At 33.8% G+C, this 25,161-nt stretch overlaps 1 protein-coding gene across 3 annotated transcripts in view; it reads right to left on the reverse strand.

Annotated features, from left to right (window-relative positions):
* KIAA0825 (KIAA0825 ortholog) overlaps window positions 1–25,161 on the reverse strand; it is a 252,855-nt gene that overhangs the window by 207,257 nt on the left and 20,437 nt on the right. For 2 of the 3 annotated variants that reach the window (XM_056325815.1, XM_056325817.1), the window contains exons 3-4: window positions 10,900–11,039; window positions 201–369 (exon numbers count right to left, since the gene is read on the reverse strand). In XM_056325815.1, coding sequence (XP_056181790.1) covers window positions 201–369; window positions 10,900–11,030 — 300 coding nt within the window. In that variant the 5' untranslated portion in view covers window positions 11,031–11,039. Of the gene's footprint in view, window positions 1–200; window positions 370–10,899; window positions 11,040–19,956; window positions 20,005–25,161 lie in introns of all 3 variants that reach the window. The other variant, XM_056325816.1, reaches the window with a different exon arrangement.

A 25,161-nucleotide genomic window follows, 5' to 3' on the forward strand; every position in this document is an offset into this window, starting at 1 on the left:
TTAAGGCATGATCAAAAGGAACGTAACTCCCCGCTGTGGACATCAAAACAGTACTAAGCCTTATAATAAAGTTTCTGAACTATCCTCACCACACTGAAGACTGAAATGAGAAAACTAATTAACCTCAAAACACAACCCAAGCCCCCCCAGCATATAACCAACTTCCTCAAACATTAAAGTCTTTAGTAAACAATTTTTACCAGGGTCCTAAGGAACTCCATCAGCTCTCCGTGGTGTGTAGAAGAAGGCCTGAGAGAACTAAAATTGCAGTTGTTTAGCCACTGAAGGCAGTCAGTTGTGCTCTGTAGTATTTCACCGGTACATATTTCATTTACTTCTGATTGCAGGTCTTTAAGACACTGTTCTATGCTAAAAAACAAACAAACAAACCAACAACAAAAAAAAATCATAGGGTGGTTTTTTTATGACTTGGAAATAGAAAGCATTCATATATTTCATATTTCAAAAAGAAAAATTACTTCAAATTAATGTAACACTAAGGCCTGAATTTGCAGGATTAACATTTAAATACAGTGGAGCTAGGGCTAAAATAAATTTCCTTTAGGCCAGACTGCCATCCTCAGTAAAAGTAAGTACTGCCCTGCTTCTCAAACAACCTTGTACTTTTTTAATAAAGTAGTTAGTGAATAACATCATCCAGCCTAAGGTCTGGCCCTTGGTGCTTAATTAGCTAAAGCAGAGAATATAAACTGAATCAACTACCATATTCAAAGGTGAATGTGTCATTTTGCTCCTTTAGCAATCAGCAGTTGTTTTATAATACATAACGTGTATTAATGACTCCATAAAGACCCACTGACATCACAGAAAATGCTGAAAAGAATTTTAAGAGTCAGTTATGCTGAGAAAGCGGATCTTTTCTTTTTGTTTTTGTTATTAGAATATGTGAAAGAAAACAGGAGTTTGCTTCCAGTGAGCTGATCCACTCCTTAACGTTCATCTAGAAGCATAATCCTGTTCACGAAATCAAATGTGACTGGTATGGTTATTACAGGGATTTCAGTTGCAAATAGCACAAGAACAACTGGATATCCTAAATTATTTTATTTCTATTTGTGTGCACAATTATGTGGAAAAAAAAAAAAAAGAAAAATCCACAATCTAATTCTCTATCTTTTCCTACAAAAACACCTTTTCAGTATTTCAGAACTATATTTTTTTTAAAAAAAGCAATGCTTAATATTTTATATAGTTTCAGTTAGAAAAATAGTATTGACTGGATGTAGGCAGATCTAGGTTTAATACAAACAGAACCAACGATAAGACTAATGCCAGTTTTGGTTTATTGAAGTGCAAAGTGATTCTTGCTACTATCTGAATTATATTTTGGAGTATATTAGTTATTCCATTTATATTCTTAGAGCTGATAAGGGATGCAAGGTTTAACACAAATTAAAACTTAGTTCTTTCTATCTCTGCAGAGTTACAGGATTAGATGACACTCAGCTCTTTACAGGTACTTCCAGTGTCACATACTTTTGATCTTTGATATTACTTTCTGTTTTCACGACATCAACCAAACAACAAACTTGCCTATTAAACTGCCACTTGTCTCTATTTTATAGAGAGCAAGTATGGCTGTTTTTCTTTAACTGCTCTCTAACATTTTCAAACTTGACTAGCTCTGTCAAAAGAAGTCAAAAGAAGATGAGAAAAGAGGTCAGGAAGAGAAGAAAAGGAGAACAAGAGGAGAGGGAAAAAAAGAAACTGGAAAACAAATTAAATCCTTACATATATTACAAGCCATGACAAAAACAGCATATTAAAGACCTCCAGTTTTCAAATCAAAAAGGAAAGAAAAAAGTTGGGGTTTTTTTTTCTGCGTAACTTCTCTGTGTAAAATGATTCATTTTCCATGAAATGTCATCTTTTTCGAGGAAAATATTTTTCTTAAAATACAATCTACTTTGAACATTTTTTTTAAAAAAAAAAGCTTAAACACTACCCCATATCAATTTGTAACAACAAATCAGAGATGAAAGGCCACTTTGCATATCACCCATTGACTACACTTCATCATTTAATTCTGCCTGCAGTACTGTTCTCAGGATGTGGAAGTTTTTATTTGATTTTCTACTGGGTTTTCTCCTTTATTGAGTGATTTGCATTTTATTCTTTTGCAGATGTTATGCAATGTACCCTGAATTCCTATTAGCTGCCTCATTCTAATCAACAGCAATAAAGTAAATCAGTGTCATCCATACCTTTGGGAACTGAGTCTGTTAGTTTGAATTGACTTTTTTTAAAAAAGTGGAAAAAAATAAGCTAACGGTCACACTAAATTAAGTTCAGAGATAAACAGTAGTCTGCATTTTATTTTAGTTACTCAACAAGCACAAAAGGGAAGCCTATTTTTTCTGAGAATGCTGTCAAGACTTATGATCTGTGATAGGTTCACTTTGTACCTTTTGTTTCTTTAAAATACAGTATTAAATAATAACAAGCTAAATATGAAAACCACATCAACTACAATTATAGAATGCAAGGACAATCATAAGAATGCAAGTGCAGAAGTGTAGCATTTTGAATGTCAGAAAAACAACTCCATAAATGGTTTCCAAAACTATGACTATAAACTTCTAAAAAAAATTTAATCAAAATAAGTACATCATTTTGAACAGCTTATTTTCCCGTATTTAATTGTATTCATGATATGGGTATATTTGTTTTATACTTAAAAGACATAAGGTGAACCATTTAAAGTCTATCTACTCTATCAAAATGAAGTCACCACATTTTACAGCTGCATTATATTCAGAAACCCAATTCAGTAGCTACAATTAATGCTAAAATACGTAAAAACTTTTAAAACTTAGGAATACACAGGTGGCCTATAAAACACTTCCATAAAATTGGTGCTGAAGACTTTCCTGGGCATGACTGAGTTCAAAATGAGTGCACTGAAACAAGTATCTTTCCATCATCAAAGAACCTTATCAGGAGCACAAAGCACCTCCATGAAAAACAATCACTCTCAGCCTGTGGCCCACTTAGGTTCCAGATGGGATAGCCCAGCCATGAATACCAATTCTAAACCCGACAAAAGATTGGCATGGATATTTTTAACTTGTGAAACCTGCTCTCAGGACTATGAAACTAATGCCTTGTTCATACACCTTGACTCCTGGGACACTATCAAAGGCTTTTATTGTGGTGTGCTGATGTGTCTCATTCAAACATACCCAATAAATTACAGCATTGTGCATTGTAAAAGGGACTACTGTTGTTACTCTGTGCCGATCTGCTTCAATTACAAACCAGTTTTTACACTCATCTTTGATATATGAATCTGTGTAGCCAATAGGCTACAAACTAAATAGGCTACAGCCTTCTCAAGGCCAGGTATTTTGGTAATTTGTCCCAACACTGATAAGAGGATTAGGTGGATAAATTTCAGTTGTACCTCCCTGTTGGTATAAATCATGATAGGTCTATTCATTTTATTTAATCCTTTTATCTCAATAAAATAAACACTGAATTAGGACTAAAACTGGTTTTGATTGAATAAAAATATTTCCATCCTGTTTTCTTACAGTATACTGTAGGTAATCATGGTCTCAAAACCACTGTTATTTCTTTTAAGATTTTTGTCAACACTTAGTATTACAAGAACGTGGTTAATTATAGGTACTTAATCCTTTACATTAATTACTTCATCAAATTAAATATTTAGGAACTTGGTTACCTCTGAAAAAAACCCAACATTTTAATGTGTATTATCTGGGTTTAGAAAGCAATTGTTTTAAATAAAATACTTCTGCCAAATAGGATTAAAATTATTCTCACCATGTAGGTTAGTATTTACAACTTTATAATTTCTTATCAGTGTAGAGAGAACAAGATTCTGATTCCCTTTTTTAGAAACAAAATTTGCTGCAGTTTTAAAAACCATAAACAAAACATGATTTTGATGTGAAAACTGTGCTTAATGTATTGAATGAGTTTGATTCTTAAAAGTATAATTACAAAAAGCCATATAAAGCGCTACATTCCCTTTTTCCCCAAAAAATAAACCTTTTTTTATTAACTGCAAATATATTTTATTAAGTTCAGTGCAGTAAATAAGCTCCTTTTTTTGAACAAATTGAGGCATCAACCCAGATGATGTCAACTGACAGTACACACGTATGATGGAGTGTAAATTGTCTCAAAATCATGTGCAGTCAATGGAAAAATACAACCGCGAGTGTACGCCACCCTCTCTAAATCAGGAATACAAGATCTGGAGTACAACGAGGAAATCAGACATAGCTCAGTACTTGATGCTTTTTCCCTGATTACTATTTTTAATTGGTTCTGTGCTCCATGTGTATGCTATTGGGTTTTTTTTAAAACATCCTCTGAAACACTAAACCTTAATGATAAGGTCAGGCAAACAATTCATGTTTTAGGGGCTCACGTACCAATGCTAAGACATTGCTGAACCTAACCAGCATGTGCTGAATTCTTCTGTTGGAAATTAGCTTATTTGAACTATATTAGCAGAGTTGTTCCTGGTCAGATGGAAGGTCTCCAGGTCTCTGACAGTGGTCATTAGGAGATGCTAAGGAATAATAATAATTATAAAAATAAAATAAAAAAAAAAAATTAAACAGTTAAGATTTCTCAGAAGATATTGTCTCTAGCAGTTTGTGACACAAGAATTTCAACCAGTGTTGTACTGTTTAACAGCCCTCAATTAATTTTTCTTCCACAGATGATTTTACTTTTCTTTGAACCTGTGGAACTGTTCAGGCGTAAACAGAAAAAAAATAGTCACCAAACTACTAAACAAGGAGTGGAATGTAAAAGCTCAAAGAAAAAATTAACCTTCTTCTGGAGCAAAGAAACCTGATAGTTATGCTCCTAACGATTTTTGTAAAATTGAATGATTTTTCAAGAAAAAATCTTTAGTCCCACACAAGGAGTACCTTGAGCCTTTGTGGGCACATAAATGCTTGCAGTTAGTACTACCGGTATACCATTATGCCCGTGAAAATGTTTTCACTGAAATAGCTTCCCCTTTTTACAGGTGAGGTATTTGTTGGGTTTTTTTACAAACAAAGCAAAGTTCTTTTATGTTATCTGTGTCCACAATGGAGTTTTTCTGGAACAGCATGTTGATACCATTTGGTAAGTATTCCCACTGTAGACAGTCTCGATTTGAGAACTCCTAGGTGCTCTTATTTATGAAGTTAATGACAGTTTTTAGGAATAACCTAATCATGTGGAGAGACTGCTTTTTATGGGGCTGCATCAACGGACAAACAGTTACAAACCAAATACTATAATGGAACTGATAGTGTAAGCACTGTCATACTGATACACCATTATTTTGAAAAGCACAGTATCAAAATGAGGGTTGCTGTCTCTATATATCATTTTCCATTGCCTAAGATTACTATGAGTAAGCTGAAGGATGATCTTCTAACTCCTTTCAATTTCTAACAAGCACTGTTTCAATTTATTTCATATAGCATATGGAGCAGCCATAAAATGACAATGAGATTGGTTAAATTAAACTACTAAGCTATAAAGTGAAATTATCTTTAAACCTCATGTTACTTATGCTTAAGATCATCATACTCATGGAGATCTGCTTTTAGAATCAGTTTACATGTCTTTTATTAAGAACAGACAGTTTGTTTTAAAATTAATAGTTGTTTCCACTGTTTTTTTGAAGATAGCAGCACTAACATAATACTGCTTTGTTATTATCAAGTTTATTCATTAAAAAGCTTGACTGCTAAAGATACGGGGCATTTTGCATAAAATCAGTCATATAATTTGGAAATGTGTCTGTCAGAGGACCTGCTGTACACTTCCATAGTAAAAAAATTTTGAGAAAGACCTTTACTGTATTATTCCCACAGGAATTTTCATTGTTACACTTTTGCCCATGCTGAAAAATTTTCTTTTTTCATGAAAGCTGACCTGTCAAAAAGGAAATATTAAGAAAATTTCCCATGATCTGCAGAAAATTTCATCAAGTCACTGCTGATGTCTCAGCACTACTGTGTTAATAAACTAATTTAACCAAAATATAAATAACTTACTTCCTAGTAACTTTTAAACTGCTTTTTTTAGATACAATCTAAATGAAAAAAAAAACCAAACAAACACATATATATATTCATGCAAAGAATATTTTGATAAACTTATCTTGAACAGAAAAGGTTTGACTAAAAGCGGCTATTTATGATCTTGCATGTTACTGCAATGCTTATCATAACCTATGTAACAGTCATGGTACAATGTACCTCTTAGGTTTCCTAAAAATTCTGAAAAGAAAAAAAAAGAAAAAAAAAAAAAGAGAGAGATTACTCTAGTTCTATAACGAGATTATTCTAGCCTATAATGGTTATGCTGTTCTAGTCTAGGCTACCTGACCATAAGCTTATTCTTTCTGGCATGCCCCTGTTCTTATTCTCATTAACCCAACTCCATAAACTCCTTTTCATATTTTATGTTCTTTACAGTGGTGATCTCAACAGCACAGGAGAAAGCCAGAAAGTAAAGCTGCTAGTGCTAATAATACAGGTTTTATAATCACCTCATATTTGTGTGTATGTTAACATTTCTCTTCTAGCTTGACTATATTACTCTCTTACTCATATTTTGTACCAAAGTTCCATTGAAAATATAACCAATAAGAGTGAAGTTAAATATTATTTTGTAAGCAGCAATAAAAAGCTGATGGAAAGACTGAGTACAAACAGTCAACCTCTTTACAAAAATACTGCTAAGACAAATATGTGTTGATACTTGTTTTTAAAACCAGCAATTCCTTAAAATATGAGACTGAAAGTTACAGGACTATAAAGGTAAAAGCTGTGAAAAAATTAACTTTCTCAAATTCTTCTTACAGCACCTACCTCAAAGACTTTGCAAACTACTTCATATCTCTAATTTATTTACTTACAGAACATACTCACTGGAACTGCAAAGTAACAATACCACTGAAACCATAAAGACATAGAATGGTGGTGATGACTGCTGTACCTCAGCAAGAGAAACTTTACTCAGCAGCTTAACCATATGAGAATGATCAGTTTAACTGAACCACCGCCTACCTTTAATTTCCAATCCTGTTTTAAAGACTTGAAATATTTCAGTCCATAACATGTAAGTTTTGCCTTGGTAAGTTATTTCAGAATACTGGCAGTAAAACATAAATCCATTGACCAAAACATTATAGTGACAAATAATGGCTAAAAAACCCACTATCTCAAGTATTCTTATATGAAATGAATTGGGATATTCTGCAGAGCAGTCAAAGACCTGATCACAGGTTTCTGTGTATGTACATGATAACTACCTACCTACCCAAGATACAGACACAATTATAATCACTATATATTGGAGTAAAGAAACTGCGTGTCTGTTAAAATAGCCACCCTCTGAGAAACTCCGTGTTGTCCAGCTAGCACAGTGGTAAGAAACAACTATACCAAACTCAGTGGTCATGAACAGACAGCACAGGATGAATAGGAATAAAATTACATTCCTTCCTAAGTTTTATTACTTATTCCTAACAAACAGTGCAGGGCAGTGAGTAGAGAGATTTTGACAGAGATTTTAGTTACATTATACTAATATCTTTATAGTTACTAAATTGTCAAATAAATACTACACTAATTCACTTGTACTGCAAGCAGGACACATTCACAGAGAAAAGTCAAACTCTTTTTTTACGTCTGAACAAAACTGAAAAAAATGATCAATTTTATTCCTCTACTATTAGCCCTGCTTTAAAATTCTCCCAAATACTCAGCTATTACTGGAATTTTGGATGGAGATGCCAAGATTTTACTAATTCCCTTGAATAACAGGAAAGTGAAGTGTAGCTGCTTCCTGAAAATTCCAGAGAAGACAAAATTTTCTTCAAAACAAAATATAAAGATAACTCTTGCAGCACATTTCACTTTAAAAACACAAGTCCTTGCACACTCCAATTCCAATACAGGAAAATGGATTGAGACAGCAGTGCTCAATACCCTGGTTGAAACTCATCCATCCCTTTGCTGTGAGGTATTGATAATGGGGAGTATTGCTAATCAAATCAGCAAAGTTATGATGAACAACTGGAAAATGCCATACTAACATCCTTATTGAGGTATGTTCCAAGTTAAGGATCTTGTTAGTTACTCAAATAAAGATTACAATTTATATTGAATAGTTGTGGGACAAGATGCAATACTACAAGCACTTACTAGTATTGACCATGCTGCAGCCTTCAAAAAAGACCTTCATCAAAATCCCAGGTGACTAAATTACTATTAATTAGACAGAGGGTCCAGTTGAAGTTTATCAGACTGAAGTCAGATTAAGCCTTTGTGAAGGGCCTCACAAAGATACAGTCTCCAGTGCATTGTGGAGCTATCATTAGTAAATAATTCTGTTGAATTCTGAGTAATTGCTCTGCTGAAGAAGACCTAGAATACCTCACATTGTCCTATAGTCTCATAGAATCTATCACCATTAAAAGGCAGCCAATCACTCACTGAAGAAAGAAGTGAATACACACAAAAAAATCAACTGAAGAGATTTCATGTTTAAAATCACTTTCAAGTTATGCACTACAAGCTTGGTTTCAAGCTCTGTACCTTACTTTCTGCTTAGAAGTATTAAGTATCAGCTGAAAGTTTAGTTCTGTGGATTCCTCACAAAATAACTAATTCTTAATCCTCCAATTAGGAAAAAACAATAAAAGTCAAAGCAAATATGAGGGCAAAGACTGAAGACAAATGGCTGTCCTGATGAAATCATGAATGAAACCACACTTCAGAATAACCTGAGACTATCACTGCACATAAAACTGGCCAGCAGTGACAATAATTATGAGAGTTCATACTCACTTACTTCTATAAACTGCTGTAAAAATAAACAACATTCAAGTGTGGCAAAAGCTGTTATATAACAGTGAATGAATGAAACTTACTCCCTTAAAACTTACAAATTAAACAATTTTACACAGATGGCCTTTTTTTTTTTGGTTACAGCATCAAATAGAATTGGTACAAAACAAAAATACTGAAGTTAATGCAACTGCTGGAAAGCATATCTGATTTGTCGTGTCACAAAATTTTATAAAAGCTATTCAGTTGGAAGGCAATAAATGAGCATTCAAGTGATTTACGCACTTGTGGCTCATAATTTTTTTACACAATGTTTTATTTAAAAAAAAATATATATATGCTGTATACTATTATGTTTATTCTCTGTGGTATAATAAAATCATAAATCTATCTGATGAAAAATGGATTGTATTCCAATTGTATCACCGTAGCGCATAGAGCTGCTCTTATCATACCACTTACAAAGATCAATGGTAACTTGAAAATGATTTCATTCCATGCTACCTCTAATGTATTAGCAATAAAAGGACTTTTTAATTCAAAAGTCACATCAGCTGCTGTCCATCTTTTAAACTCCTCTCCATTTCTGAAACTGACATATTACAGGAACAAAATATCCCTGGTAACTACAGGGCTGCTTTCTGATTTTCCTTGTGAAAATTAGTTTAAAAACTAGCTTAAGTGTCAATTCAGCAGAAATACAAAGCTTTTCCTGACACGTGCTGCTGTGTACCACACCTTAATCCACCTTCCTTCTTTCCTTGGATAAAATCCCATTTGGATCCTACAAAACTTACAGTGAAAGGCCCTTCTAATTTGCAGGGCTCTATATCTAAGACAGTGACAATCAGCCTTCTTAAAAATGTACAGTTTCACTGTGATGTTAATGTAAAATGTAACATAAAACGTTAACTGATAAAAAGTAATGTAAAAAGGAACAAACTGCTGGCCTGCTTTCTCACAGCCAAAAGTTTTCTCAACCAGCAGCATGCCTTTTACACACATTAAAAGCAAAAACAGCAGTAAAGCATGCATTCCAAAGACTGATCTTTATGAGAACCTTTCTAACTCTCAGGCTGGCTCTTTATAATGATGACAAAATCACTTTTATTTGGTAACTGAAGAGGTGACAACATATCTGCCAGAAATGCTGGTGCTGTTTTTTTCCCCAGATATACAAGACCATAGCAACTCAAAACTTAAGTACCTGTAATTATGTTATGACATCAACTAAATCTAAGTATCTACATTTCACTAATGTCAACAGCTGGAAAATTGTAATATGAAACTGCACTATGCAGTGGTCCGCAATAGTATATTTCCCAGATTTTCAAAGTATTTCAAAGGTACTAAAGAGTTTAGCCACAACACACTGCCACCACTTCTCAAATAAGGTACAAAACTTTGAGTTGATTTTTTTGTACTCATGCAAAAAATCCACATCAACAAATAATTCTTTTAGTACTCCACTGTTTCTATAGTACTGGTTTTTGGAAACCAGTACACGACAAAGAAGTGAACAATAAAGTATATTACAAAACAAATTCTAGTTAGAAACATCTATTGCAGCATAACAGTTTTAACTGAAATAGGTAAAATAATGGCTTATATAAGAAAGATTATATATATCAACTTATTTGCTTTCTCTACTTCCATTAGAAATGCTTAAAAAACATATCAAGTTCAAATTTTGATTTTCTGTAAAATTCTGTACTCTTTTAGTGAATAAAAATTCTATCTCATAGCTGTAAGAAATATAGCTGTCATGGGAGTACACATTTTCTTCATTCACTAACACACCTACTGCAATGATTCCTGAGATTAAGATGATTCAACCGTTAAAAATATCAGAGAGAGACTATAACACAAAAATTAAATAGCATTTAAGAATTTGTTAAATGCTCAAGAGGTTAAGGTAAAATGACTACTGAAATAATTATCAGAATTTTACCCTACAACTAGAAAAGAAAGAAAAACTCTATTTTTTCCTAAATGTAATGACTTTCACTGGTATTTCAGATAAAAATAGATTACTCTTTACCTAGAAGAGTTCTTCTTAATTTTTTCATCAAGATCATTAAGAATTTGTTGAAACTCCAATTCTCCAGGAAGGATATTTAACAAACAGTCTAAATTGGAAGAATCAAGAGAATACTCTCCTCCCCATTCCATTTTCAGAATCTGTAAAATACACAGAGAAAAGTCGTTAAATATTGAAAAAATTCAGACTATAATGAAAAATTTCAGACTACAAGTACCAAAATATACAATATTTTGTTCTTTGGAAGTACTTTGCTTAATAAGGATAGCATTTATGTAGGGAATTACAAAATCAGTGTTGAATAGTAAACCTTGTCCATGCTTCTGAGCACAGTGCTACAGAGAGGAACACCTGTAAAATAAAAACAGAGATAAATTTTGTATCTTGCGTATTCCTGATTTAAAAGAATCAGTTCCTTTACCTTAATCAGATTAGTAGCTTTCTTCAGGTTTTGGTGGGGTTTTTTTAAGATTTAGAAAGAAAATTCTCACTATTATAACTGGAAAAAGAGATACATTAGAGGGCAAATTTATTTTTTCTGTGCTTATAATTTCTGTCCAAGGAGGAATTGCTTTTTGAAATTAAGCAATCATTGCAAATAAATAGAACATAAAAATCCTGACCAAAACACTACGAACTACCAGCAAACAAGTGTCATCTTGCTTTGTACACATTTTACTCAACAAAAACTGTGCCAAAACACAGGTTAAATCCACTGGTGTACTCAAACTAGGCCACTAAATCCAAGGAGTTTTTGTATCAGAAGCAAAGCATTAACAGAATTATTTTTTCTCTTTTTCTGTATTCTCTCTTTTTGAGAAATAATGACATTGATTTTACAACCAGTGATGACTTACTACTGAGGTAAAAGAAAAAAATACATAAAAAGTGGTTAACTTTTTAATAACCAGTGTATTTCATGTCTACTATATAGTATTTAGTAATACTATTCATATTGCAGTAACAGCATGAGGAACAAACATAACTATTCAGATGCACACTATGTCTGGGCAACAAAATATAACAAATAAATACACTATTTTTCTTAAAACCAATATTCTTTTATGAAGCAATTACAGTTGGAAATTTATTTAGAGGCAACTACTAGAGAAACAGATCGAGAGTTTTTCTAAGTCAACAGTCTACAAGACACATGCTCCCAAAGAACATCAGATTAAGATGCATGGTCAAGATGACTGTTTTTGGTCAAATACAAATGTAAACCTAGAAGCAGCAGAACTGTACATTTCTTCAAGAGAAATGACACTGCTGATTCTGGTTTTGCTCTTTCAAAAAAAAGTCAGAACTAACACAAAAGTCCTTTGAAGCCTACTATCTCACACATCTGAATTAACAGCACAATACTACAAAATATTTCACGGATATAGCCACAGAATACTCCTGTGCAAATAACAACTCAAAGGCTTTCAACATTTCAAATGTAGCTGAAACTCAAGTCACCGTTCTGGTCAAGAAGTCTGGATGTAAACCAAATATGTCATGCAATACAATGAGGGAAGATCAGTCTTTGAATATAGACTCAAGGTACCTTAACAGATGTTACTGCAATTAAAGACACTGTAATTAGAAGTTAAATGGAAAACATTAACTAGTGCTTTACAGATTAAAAGGAATACTGAAAATACAGTTGTTCACTCATGTATGATACTACTTGTATTCAGACACGGTCACACAAAATTTCTCTTCAGAAATATCTGAGCTTATACAGATTGTGTTGCTATCTTCATTCAACACCTGTACCTCAAACCCATCTTTTATTCAACTACACTTGTAGAACAGTCAATGATTGGTGTAAAATGTACTGTAGAATAGATACATGTAATGTATCTATTGGATGATTGGAATGATTCTGAGTTTTCATAAAATAGCTGCACAATCAAAACTTTATTTTAATATTTATTCCTACCTCTTTTCCTTACCAGATAGCCAAAAGAAGATTGTGTTCCTCAGAAAAATATCGGTATAGTTTACAGACCACTTACTGTTTGAAAAATTCATCATATGAAAAAAATCACCTTGTAAACATGACAGCCTAGTTTTCATGTATGCATTACTGTAAGACTTCTGTGTCAAAATTCTTCAGTTCACTTGTCAAAACAAGGTAATTACTCCTTTCAGTCTTGGTTTATGGGGGAAAAAGTAAGATCTGATTGTTCAGTTTTCAAATACTGGTTTAGATGGTCAACGGGAATTTCTTCTTATGAAAATCTAAGAATTTCTCTAATACAAGACTATCACATGAACAAGCAAAATACAAAAAAACGTTTCAGAAAGAAAACATCAGTACAGCAAGATACAGATTAATACAGATTGCACAGAAATTCTACTGTTATTTAGTGTAGCCAGTGTCAGGGCCCTGGGTGCACTAATCAGATTTAACTGCCTGATGATCTGGACTCTCAGTGGAACTACTGTCACTTCAGTGCCTGCCCCACTTGCCTTTCCTGGGGGCGTTAGGATGGGCATCAGGTGGCAAGGCCTCTCCCCTGCCCTTTGGGTTATTCCCCTTCTCTCAAGGCCCTCAAAGAGCAGCCAGTCATTGCTGCTCCCTGATAGCCTGTATCCCACAGCCCTCCTCTGACAGTAAAAAAAATAAAATTGTTGTTAAGATATAAATCCATATCTTGCAGTTCTTATTATTTGTAATAATACAGCGGAAGAACTCTTGTTTTGAAGCTCCAAACTATTTTGAAGTATTTTGGACAGTAATAACCCATTTCTTCTGCAAAGGAGATTAATTCAGCACTTCTTATGCTGTATAAAAGGTATCATTCCATCACCTTTCTTTTTACTATTACGGTGAGATACTGTTATGTTTTGAGACAAATAGTCTTAGAGAACCTGCTTCAGATGCAACTCCATGTGTCCCTATCTGTAATAGGTATAGTTTTTTTCAAAAGATATTAAAGGACTATTCCTCGCCATTAAAATTATAGAGCTGTCAATCTTTTTGGTAGCTACTCAAGAAACTGAACCTCTGTACAGCATACCTAAGAAAAATATTTTTCAGTCTCTTAACTCACAGTATCAATGCAATTTAACTTCACTGTAAGAATTCCCCACTTCTAAGCAGCCTAGAGTTAAGAACCAATTTTTATCAAAAACAATTACATGTATCTGAAAAAAAATGGAACATTCAAGTTGATAACACAGATATTTCTTGGTTTTTCAGTTCATATACTGTTTACCACTGAAGAGCACTTTTTCTTTTTTCTTTTTTTTCAAGGCTTTCTTTTTCAATGTTAGTCAAAAGGAAGCAATCTTCTTATAGAGGTCCTATATAAAATGATACTTAGTTCAAATTGGATACATTCTGATACAAAGACCCAATAAACATCACTGTGAAAACCTTCCACTAAAAACACACGTGGGAAATTCCACAGCATTTCCAAGATTAATCTGTAATGTTTATATTTACTATAATAAGCATTTTGTTCTCAGACATACAGTTTTTGTAAAAGTTCTGTGGACCTAAAACTTGCATAGATTTTTGTATGAGCACTTTTGTTGAATTTACACATGTACAATAGACCTACATTATGTAATAAATCACAATGTTTAACTATAGATTCATACTCTAACATACTGTAAATATGCAGTTAACAGACATCCCCCACTTTTAGGCACAAACACTATTATTTTTAAATTTAAATTATGAGTCCTTCATTACACTGGGTAAAACATTATTAGGTTGTGTTTATGGCATACAAATCCATTCTAGCATTTTTAGAATATTTTTAAATGTTAACAGACTTATTTATCGGTAAATACTCAGTACTGTTACTCCTTTATTTCCCTATGGCACTTCAGTCAGTTAACATTCTTGTTTTGACTTCAGCGGGTTTCAGATATCAAAGCACAGCATCAACCATGGAGAGTATCAGGCAAATTTTGTGTTATAGTTACACAGAACACCTGGGGGGGGGGGGGGGGCACAAAAAAATCTAAATACAGTTTCAAACTTTAGTTTTCCTGAAGTTCTTGCTGAATCAATTGTCTAAGTCTAACGGAAAATTAATCAGCTGGGCTGTTAGGCCCTTTGAAAAAAAAATTATAGTACATACATATTCAAGATCCAAGAAAATCATTACACAACTAAACCAGTAAGTAGAAAGTTAGACATGGTTTCTCAAAATTATTGATTGTACTTTGTTAAACTTCCAGTTGAACTTTAAACTTTCAGGGGTTTTCAAATACCCTGTATACATTTATGCCTAAGAAGCTTTAGGCAGGATACCACTTCATACAATGCAAATCCGAAGAGATCAGTCTTTGAGCACTATAGCCCCTACTTGAGCAAATTACACAGTAGGTTTTCAGAAAAAAAAGAAAAAAACAAACCATTAAGGTTTCAATAAAATTCAGAGGTAGGCTTTTATACAGACAGTACTGTGTATGAAATAATCTAAAGAAGTTATCTAAACCTAAACAGAATCTCCTGCTTAAGCACTGGCAGATATTTAATGGAACCAACAGTTTATGGGGTGTCACATTAAGTAAATGATATATACCTGGGTACAAGGTCTTAATTCCCAGTATTTCTAACCTGCTTGTTAAGGCCAGAATATAAGGCAATATATAACAGATTTATTCCATGAGACTGAAAACAAACAATTTAAAAAATTAAACGAACCCCAGTTAATTTGAACATAAATGATTGGACACAGAGAATTAAATACCAAGTTTGTGCCTAATAGCTGAAGAATGAAAAAAACCCCAAAAAACAACCAACCAAACCTCTTTGATTTTGTTATGCTAATTTATATTCCTGACTTATTACAGCAAAAAATTTTTGGTAGTATCATAACTTCTGCTGTTCACCACAACCAGCATACATGTGTAAACAAACCTCTTTAGTGGGTAAAAAAACCCAGCACATTGATATTTCGTTCACTGATTTCTAAATCAAGATTTGTATAAACCAAATCTCATTATTTTACAACAACACAATTCAGTCTTTAAAAAGTCATTCAAGATTTAAGAACTCATGACCTGTCATTAATTTCATTCAGCTAATGCCAACGTACTTCAGTTCTTATATGAGACAATTATTTCCAAATACTTCAAATACTACCTTTGGTATATTTCGAGATAACTTAAATAACTACTTACATTTTGAATTTAAACAATAACTTGCACATATAAAATATTTTGACACTATTACCTAATATATTTATTAATTTAACAACATTTTCCCCACATACAATATTCCACACTTCAGCAAAACATGCTTTGTCTAAGTGCAATCCAAGCACCATGGCAATCAAATTTTCTGGACTGTTACTTTAGAGCCTATCTAAATACTGAAAATTTACTTTAACATTATATGAGTTTTACCCTTAGAGCTCTCATTCCACCCACACCCAGGACAATAAAAGAAGATTGTTACCATCAGCACTATTTTAAAAAGAGGATGTCAATGTACCCATGATTTGAAAACGGGGATATTTCAAACTGCAGCAGTGTATGCACTGAGGGCTAGCCAAATCATTGAAGCTTTTTTTCTGATGCTGCTTTTTATCTTACAGGAGATATCTTTATTGTCCTAGCATCCTTGCAAAACTAAAAGGGGATGAGAGAATTGACAAGATTTTTCATCACTCAGCTTACACTTTCAAACCATCATCTTAACAATGATTTCCTTTATCTATCTTTAGTTGCACAACTGTTTCCAGCCGCTTTACAGCACAGAAGATGTCATCTGCAACTGCACAGCAGGCAGTAACTGTGATGGCAATGGCCTGAGATAATACCATTCAATGTGAAATTCCTACTGTTCTGGACTCCACATTGTCTGAATATTTAAAGTTTTTTTGGAAACCACATAGAGCTTACACAAGATATACATTTAAAAATCATAATTTCTTGAGCTCTGCTCTGACACAGTAAAAGCTTCTTACCCAATTTTCTGTGGTAAAAATCCTTTTCAAAACTGTATCACTGTTTAAAATAAAGACTAGTAAAAGAAAAGGAAGAAATTAAAAATTCTTTCTATAAAAGAACACAACTTATTTTTGGTTCTGCTAATAGGCAGGTATTGAAGATCTCTATTTAAATTTTCCAATTAACCTTTCAGATTCACCAATTTCCCACACTTCGCTGAAGCGTGCACAGTATAATACAGAAAAAGAATATCGTAACATTCCAGTAAAAAACCCCCAACATTTAATGTATACAAAAAATAGTCTTCATGAGGGTTGTACTTACAAAGTATTCAGAATACCACAAATAACTGAAAAAAAGTTTTATTAAAAACGTCTTATAATGTTCCCCCTTGAGACTTTCCACGTTTGCTGTTGTCATGAACTTGCATTTAAATGCTACTTTTATATTTATCAGTTATTATTCACCACACACAACACATTTTCCTTTATATCTTTCACACAGAGATTCTAAGTATCCATAATTAAATATGTAACTGTACTGAATACAGGTTTTCTCCCAGATTCTGCCACTCTTAAGAGACAGCAAATAAGAGAATGGGAATAAGATACAATCCACAGTGGGACTGAAGAAACATAGTCCTCACTGTGGATGAAATAGAAAGCTGTGCCTTCTACCTAAAGTTGCAATATCATAATGCAGTGCTCTGATCTATGGCAGCTGTATCAGCCACTGAATCATCAATACTGCCTAAAGCCTTGAAAAAGGACTGTAAAAATGCAATTTCTGACAAATAGCATATGCTATTATTTTCAATATCTGTGGGTTTTTCAAATTATGTTGCTTAATCCTGTTTTCTAGGCATATGTACATACAATAATTTAACCCTAAGATCCATGAGTTCTTCCTATTTCCTCTCCCCCATTCTTTCAGCCACAGAGAGTGAAATGTTATGAATATGAAGCAAAGGAATCAGCACTGCTTTTTCAGATTTCCTGCTACTTGGGACTGGTAAGAGACATTCAAAGACAAGGAGAGAATTCTCATTTACATAAACTTAATCAAACACTACTGGTCAAAGGCAACGACTTCAAACGACGAAGATGCCATCTGGAGTTGCAAGGAAACTCCTGAGGAGTTATGTCAGAAGAAAGGAATAAAGCCTAACATGATTTCATAACCTTCAGAAGAGAAGAAATGGCTATTTTCTGAGTAGCTCTTGAATGAAACAGTCCTATATCATCTTTGTCTCTCAGCTAGTTATCCCATTGCTGGAATCCCACAGTGTACAACATCCAAGATTCAACATTTATAAATAAGCCATTCTTAGACAAGAAGTCTACAAACATTAAGCATCCTACTTATGAAAACTCATATGCTTCTCCTACCATATTAGTCTTTACAGTTACTAAAACCACAAGTGCAACAACTCTTTGTATACAAGTATGCCTTTTTTCCTTTTTTTTCTACACCCCTCCCCACCCACCCACAGCCCCACCCACCCCCAACCCCGGCTTCCTTTAGTAGAGATAAAAGAAGGATTCAAGATCCTTATTCTCAAATAATCTTTTTTTGTGTGTATTTGTAGTTCCGTTACATTTGATAAGGTAAAAAAATGGATAAACCTGGTACAATGTTATCTTCTTTGGATATGGTTTAAGGCCTTACCAAAAAAAATTCTGCAACTAACTTTTCTGCCATTGCCACATAAACACAAACACAGCAAAAAATCCTCTTCTGCCATTGTCCCCAATGAAGACTACATCAGTCAATCTCATTGTCAAAAGGATATGCTTTATGAATGATGGATGTTTTAAAAATACTTTTCAATTACAAACCCAATTACCAATCAGTAAAGTAATCACTAATGCATAGACAAGAGATTCTTCGACGCCTGGTTAGAAATACCTACTCTGTTTTCTTATCATCCTGGTTTTATTTGCCAAGAAAATATACAGTAACTAGAATAATTTCAAAATGCATATAGTATCTAATTTATTTTCTACAGCTACAGCTGAGGATTGTAAGTATTCAGTAAATTTCGAATACTGGTATGAGAAAATGTCCAAGATCAATAATTACTTTCCCCATATATAGACTGCATGGCATTGTGTTTTTTCCCGAAGGACAAGAATACAAGTGCAAGACTAACAGTGCATCTACTGCAAAATTGTCTTTCCAATTGTGGCAATAAGAGATGCTATTTAGGGATAACATGCAAGTTTTCTCATTTTGTGAAACTTACAAACTCAGAAAAAAGAGGCAATACTTTATAAACGCCCAAATCCCTCTCAGAACTACACTCTCAAAGACACCTGCTACAGTCTTCCCATCTTGCTTGTCACTAATGTCTAAAACTGCACAGATTTATAAGGACTGTACTGAAGGAACTGATCTTTTAACACACTGGTAAAGAACCTAACATATACAATTTTCAACCAAAAAAACTTACAAATACATACTAGCTACCTCTATACTAGACCATAAAAGCCTTTTCTCTTCTTGTTTATTGCAAAAATCCTCCACCCTGACACAATACTCTTTGACGACAACGGTACTTAAAGGAAAGATATTTCAAGACCTTTGAGGTCTTATAGTTCAGTAGATCAGATACAGAGTTGTTAGAATTTTAACAGGAAATAGCCTTCCAATGAAACTATTATATTTTAAAAGAATTACAAAAGAAGTCTGTGACCACGGCTTTTAAAAGGTAGGCTACATTTCAGTCCCTTCACTCCCACACATTCTATTTTCTTCCATTACTTCTCAATTTAAAGCTGTGAGCTCGAAAAATGCCAATTTTATAAAAATGAAATACAGAAATTCTCCATAGAGATGTCTCTTAAGTGTGTCCAAGTTTATAGTCACGCTCTTAAAGGCTTGTTCAGTAGTATAAATGTCATGGATTTTTTTCTTCTCCAAATACTATTATTAAAGCTTCTTACTAAATTCTATACAGGGTCATATGAAACATTTTACTGACAACTGCAAATGTCCAGCAGATTTTATTTTTTTTTTAATCTTTCACTTCTTAAATAAAAAGTTCAAATTAGTTCTTGCTGGCACATCTCAACTTGTAAAGTTTCATGCCATACATGCCCACTACATCACTAAGATACCAGAGGGTAATGCAGTCACATACTACTTATTCACCTACGATTTTCAACTTCAAAAGCTCCCTTCAACTCCTGTTTCTTTCTCCTTCAAAAAAAAAATACCACAAGTAAAGTAATGACACTCTACTTCCTTTCACCATTTACACTGGCATATATATACTGGAGTACACACAATCTAGAACAAGTGAGGTATTTTCAAGCTTGCAAGACAAGGTGTTGTTTGAATAAAAAGCATCTGCTTGCTTCCCCCGTACTCCACATCCAGGAGTGTGCAATGGAAACATCAAGCTTCTCAGTCTCTCACCCCAACCTTCAAAGCAGCCGATAGATGAAATCAGACTTATCTTAAGGATGCAATTTCCATCTTTGAACTCCTAAGAAACCTTCACTGCTGTCCCAGGTGCATGCTCCTCTCCATTTCAGCCAAGTTTTGCAAAGGGGTAGAAGACTCAGGGATAATTAAGTTATATAGTAAGATTCAGGAAAATAGTTGCACAAATGGAAAAGAAATCCCTGTAACTGACTGCTGAACATGCCCAGAATTTGTAATCCAATATGAGAAAATGCCTTAAAACATTAGGTATTGCTAATTAAAGATGCAGTCATGCTGTGATGCTAGAAACATGGAAAATGATGACCCTAGATCCTTAAATGTCAGGGACTGGATGAAGTTGGTACTTCAGAAGTATGTATGGCAAACAACAGCCTTCCTGGAGGGGTCACACAGCTGTGTCTTGATTTCAGCATTCAGTGATTACAGCTAGCACTTTCTGTGTAGGTAATCTTCATTCTGATTTGTGCTATCCAGAGATTTTGGAAAGCAGGGAAAAAGTCATGTCTCCAAAGACTTCCTGCAGAAAGGAACTTGATGAAAATGTGAGTGAGAAATGAGCACAAACTGATATGGTAAAAGCATCTACCAGCTAGGGACTGCTGAGACATCTAGAAAAGGCACTTGCAGAGAACACCTTACCAAATATGAGGACACATCTCTAAAAGTATTGTTTAACTGAAGAAAAATTAATTGATTATAGGATGCTTGCTGTTTGGCAGATGAATCACACCTTCCAAGTGTTTTAAACAGGAAATATCTCATCTCCAATTGGCAGAAGCAGAATAAGTAACCTGATAGAGACTCTGAGACACTTTACCAGCATTTACACTAAATATATTCAAAGTGGGTTTAAGTACTGAGGACTAACCTCTCACATCCAGGAGCATCTGCTTGACTCTTCTCCTCCTTGTACCAAAGAAAACTACGACAGGCTACCTGTGGTCCTTCAGCTCACTCAGATGCAAGTGTTGACAAACCATACTCAAAAAACAACCAGTGAGGTTGGGGAGACCTCAGCTTTAAAACAATCATCAAAGGTATTTCCTCACATCAAACCTCTTTGAAAATGTCAGCTACTGCACTCAGAATGGTCTGATGAAAGTAAGGACGTGGGCATTGCCAGAGCAATGTCCCAAGGCAGAGTTTCAGGACACAAGTTATGATAAAATCCAGAGGTTCAGCTTCATCAAGCAGTTTTGAAACCTCACTCAGAATGAGAACCTAACTGAGCAGCATACAATATACTAGTTGGAAAGATGTTTCTCCATTGAATCTCAGAACTGTGTAACTTCTATGTCTGCCTTTCTGAGTAAGTTTTCAAAGCATTTATTTGCATACTGGTGCCTCATGTTGCATAAGAAGTTATTCAGAAACACAGTGGCAAAGGAAGGAAAATAAACAACAAAAAAGTCAATACAACAATATTGACGTTGATATATGTGGTTTCCTCTTGAAAATAATGAAACAATAATTAGGCACCAAAACTGCAGAAGATGAGACACTCATGACTATGATGTGTTTGAGAACAGCACTGTTCCACATAACAGAGGAACTGAAACAATGTGCACAGTAGCCTAAACATGAATACTAGAAGTGTGAGAAAGGAGAGAGTGTAACTGCAAGGGATATTGCTTTTCACAACACCATTTGCAAACTATTGCCCTCCAGGTCTCTCCCACAAGAATTCTACCTCTTTCAGCTGACAATCAAAAACCAAATTCAGGTTCCTTAACAAAAAACATTGACTCAAGGAGTTCCACCTTAGTCATCACTGAAGCTGGAAAATACATGATAAATAGCACAATGATCTGGTCGAGGCCTATATGTTCTTCCTCACAGAAATTCCTGTGCCAAATTAGATAAATTATCAAAATCAAAATGTCATTCTGTGACAAAGGTTGTTACTCATTTTCTAGGTGTTTGAAATGAAATATATTCATGTTACATTTCTAAAAATTTCCAGATGACTCGCTAATACTTGGCATACAAATAGGATCTTAAGAAGTATATAAAAGGTATTTTTGGATTTACTATTCATTAGTTTAATTAACGAATAGACAGTTTCAGTTACCAAAACAGGACAATATTTCTTTCATTTTTACTTTGAAAGATGGCTATTAAAGACATTGTTTACAACTTCACTTACATATATTCTTCAAAGTAAGTTTTCCAAGATCTTTGTAATTAACCGGTACACAAAATGGGGAAGGGAGGAAAAGGGAAAGGGAGTTGTATATCCTGATTTGTTCCTGTTGCTTTCTTCTTTATTCCTCCTTTTAGTTAACAGAATTCTTAAAGCCTACTTAAAAATCATACTAGAAAGGTTGTATCTTGTCACCTTCAATTATATCGAATGCATTATTGATTTTATTGTGAATGTTTTATCTAATGCTTTCCACATAAAATTATTTAAAATAGTCAACTTTTTGTTCTCTTAAGAAACAACATCTGACTACCAATTTTTCAGTTTTCACTTTTTTTTCCCCAAAAAAAGTTAAAAGTGAGGCACTGAGAGTAATTCTTTAGATAAGGCATTTTTTCTTTAAAACTCCTATATTACAGAAGAAATAGTGCACTTGTCATCACCTTCTCTCTTCGTAAGCAAATGCTGCCACACTGACAGAACTATCCAATTACACCCAGTTCTTGGTGTTCCCCAGGACTATGGAGTCTTTTAAAATACACCATGTTTTTCACTGCCTGTGTTCCCCACATCCAGCTGCAACTCTATTGAATACAGCAGGCTGGGCAAGCAAATCCTCAAAAACCCAGTTTTCTTGCTTACTGTTTCATTCTCACCTACCACAAAACGCTATTGCCTAGACTGAGATATTAGACAAGGTATAGGTAAGTAGGACAACAGACTACAGTTGCCGTGCCATGAACAATACAAAGTGCTAAGGTCAGATGTTCCTGTGTTGGACTTCTGCATACTGAAAGTCCTTTCAGACATAATCTGGGTACAATACTTATTAGGGAAGGTGTAAGAACAAAGAAGAACCAGATAAATTATAACTTCAAAGAACAATTACATAGGTTTTAGAAAAATGACTATACATTAATAGTTCGCAAATACACACTTTTTTAAACTTACACAACTACACACATTTTCTTACACTTGTACATTTACACTTTCTTAACCTGTTTAAGTTAAAGAGCTGAAGAAATAAATTTTTGCAGCATTGATTTTTTTTTAGATTATTTCATAAAGGTATCTGTGTTATGTTCATGTTCCAGTCAGATCACTTCTGACTAGAAAAAAAACTCAAAAAACAACAGGAGAGGGAGTTCTTAATAAACTTGTGAATTCCATTCAAGTCACTAACGTAGTTTTATATAGACATCTGAAGTAAAAAAATACAGAAATTATAATATTTCCAAACCTAAGTTCACAAACTTCCTTGTTCTTATTTTCAGATATATTTATGACAAGTCTATTTCTGTTTGAGGACATATACACAATAAAAGTAATTCTCCTGGCTTTGCTGAAGTAGCACAACAAAGGCAGAAAGAACACAACTATTATGAATCTCCTAGCTTGGGAAAAAATAGCTAATAACTATCAAAAAGGAGGAGGCCAAAAAAGATACATAAGTGGTTCTGAAAAGGTATTTGTTAGGTCTCAAAACATCCAGACAGAATTTCTACCTTGGAATAGCTGCTGTATGACTGAATCTCAAGATTTTTCATAAACAATCATATACTCTTGTACTTAAATCAACCATAACTGGAATCACTTTAAAGAAGGAAGGCTCTATGATTCCACATGTAATTTACCTTGGCTTCCTACATAACAAAGCAGTCTTCAGCCCATTGTTTTTCAATCTGCGGGCCTATTTCAGCTTCAGAAAGCAGTGCAGAAGGTCACTGTCTACAACTGAATACCCTCAAGGACATGGAAAAAGATGGAAAAGTAAGATAAACAGAAGCAGAAAAGACAGGTCTTGACAAACTTTACTAATACTTACGTTACTTATGTGGAAACTCAAGCTCCTTGTCTATTTAAACTTAATCTTCCAGCCCCAAATATTAATTCAACAGATTACAGTATTTTTTGTGTTAGGCTTAAATTCTATTATTTAAAGTTCAGCTTTTAGCTGTCATCAGCATAAAATATACAGAAAGTATCTGTAGATAAACAGAAAGTATTTGTAGATAAAACAATTCAGTTATTTTCCAAAATATACCATGGTGTGGTAAGAACTGTACACGGAAAAGAAGAAAATCGAGGCCTTCCTCTGTTATAGTCCAAAGGACTTCTTCCTTTGAAGTTTAGTCCATTTACTGACAATAAACTATACCTTCATTTGAAGCAACTTTATTTCTTTATACCATATATTCATTGTCAACTTTGTTACAAATTTTACTGTTGATTTTGATTCGGTTTTTAGACATTTATTTCTCAGCTCTAACTTAAATTACCCACAGTTTCAGGCTCCTACTCCTGATCCCTTCTTAATACGCAAGTTAGTCATCATGCTTGCATTGTTGTAACGGACACCAGAACAGGTGCCAGAAAATGCCTTGTGTAACTGGTCAAAAAGATGTGATTAGTGAATTTAAATGTTATTCATACTACTGAAGATGAACATAATTTAGTAAGTCAACACAGGAATCCCTTCTTTCAGATATTTATTTTTAGAGCTACTCAGTGTTTCAAAAAAATCTCAGTTCAAAACTATTGAATAGGTCTCGCATTTTCTCAAAATCCTTGTGACAGATATAGGAGTCCCTGCTGTATAAATAAGAAGCAGATCCTGTATGGTATGAAAATAATTATGATGGGACAGTAAAATTTAGTACAGAAAAATAAAAAATGCCGATATTTTTCATGTACTTTTTACTCAAACTTCATTTAAGTGAAATTTCATTTATGTGACTTCTGAAATGTTGAAATTTCTTTCACTT

This window comes from Falco biarmicus, chromosome Z (assembly GCF_023638135.1).
Source record: "Falco biarmicus isolate bFalBia1 chromosome Z, bFalBia1.pri, whole genome shotgun sequence".
Lineage (NCBI taxonomy): Eukaryota > Metazoa > Chordata > Aves > Falconiformes > Falconidae > Falco > Falco biarmicus.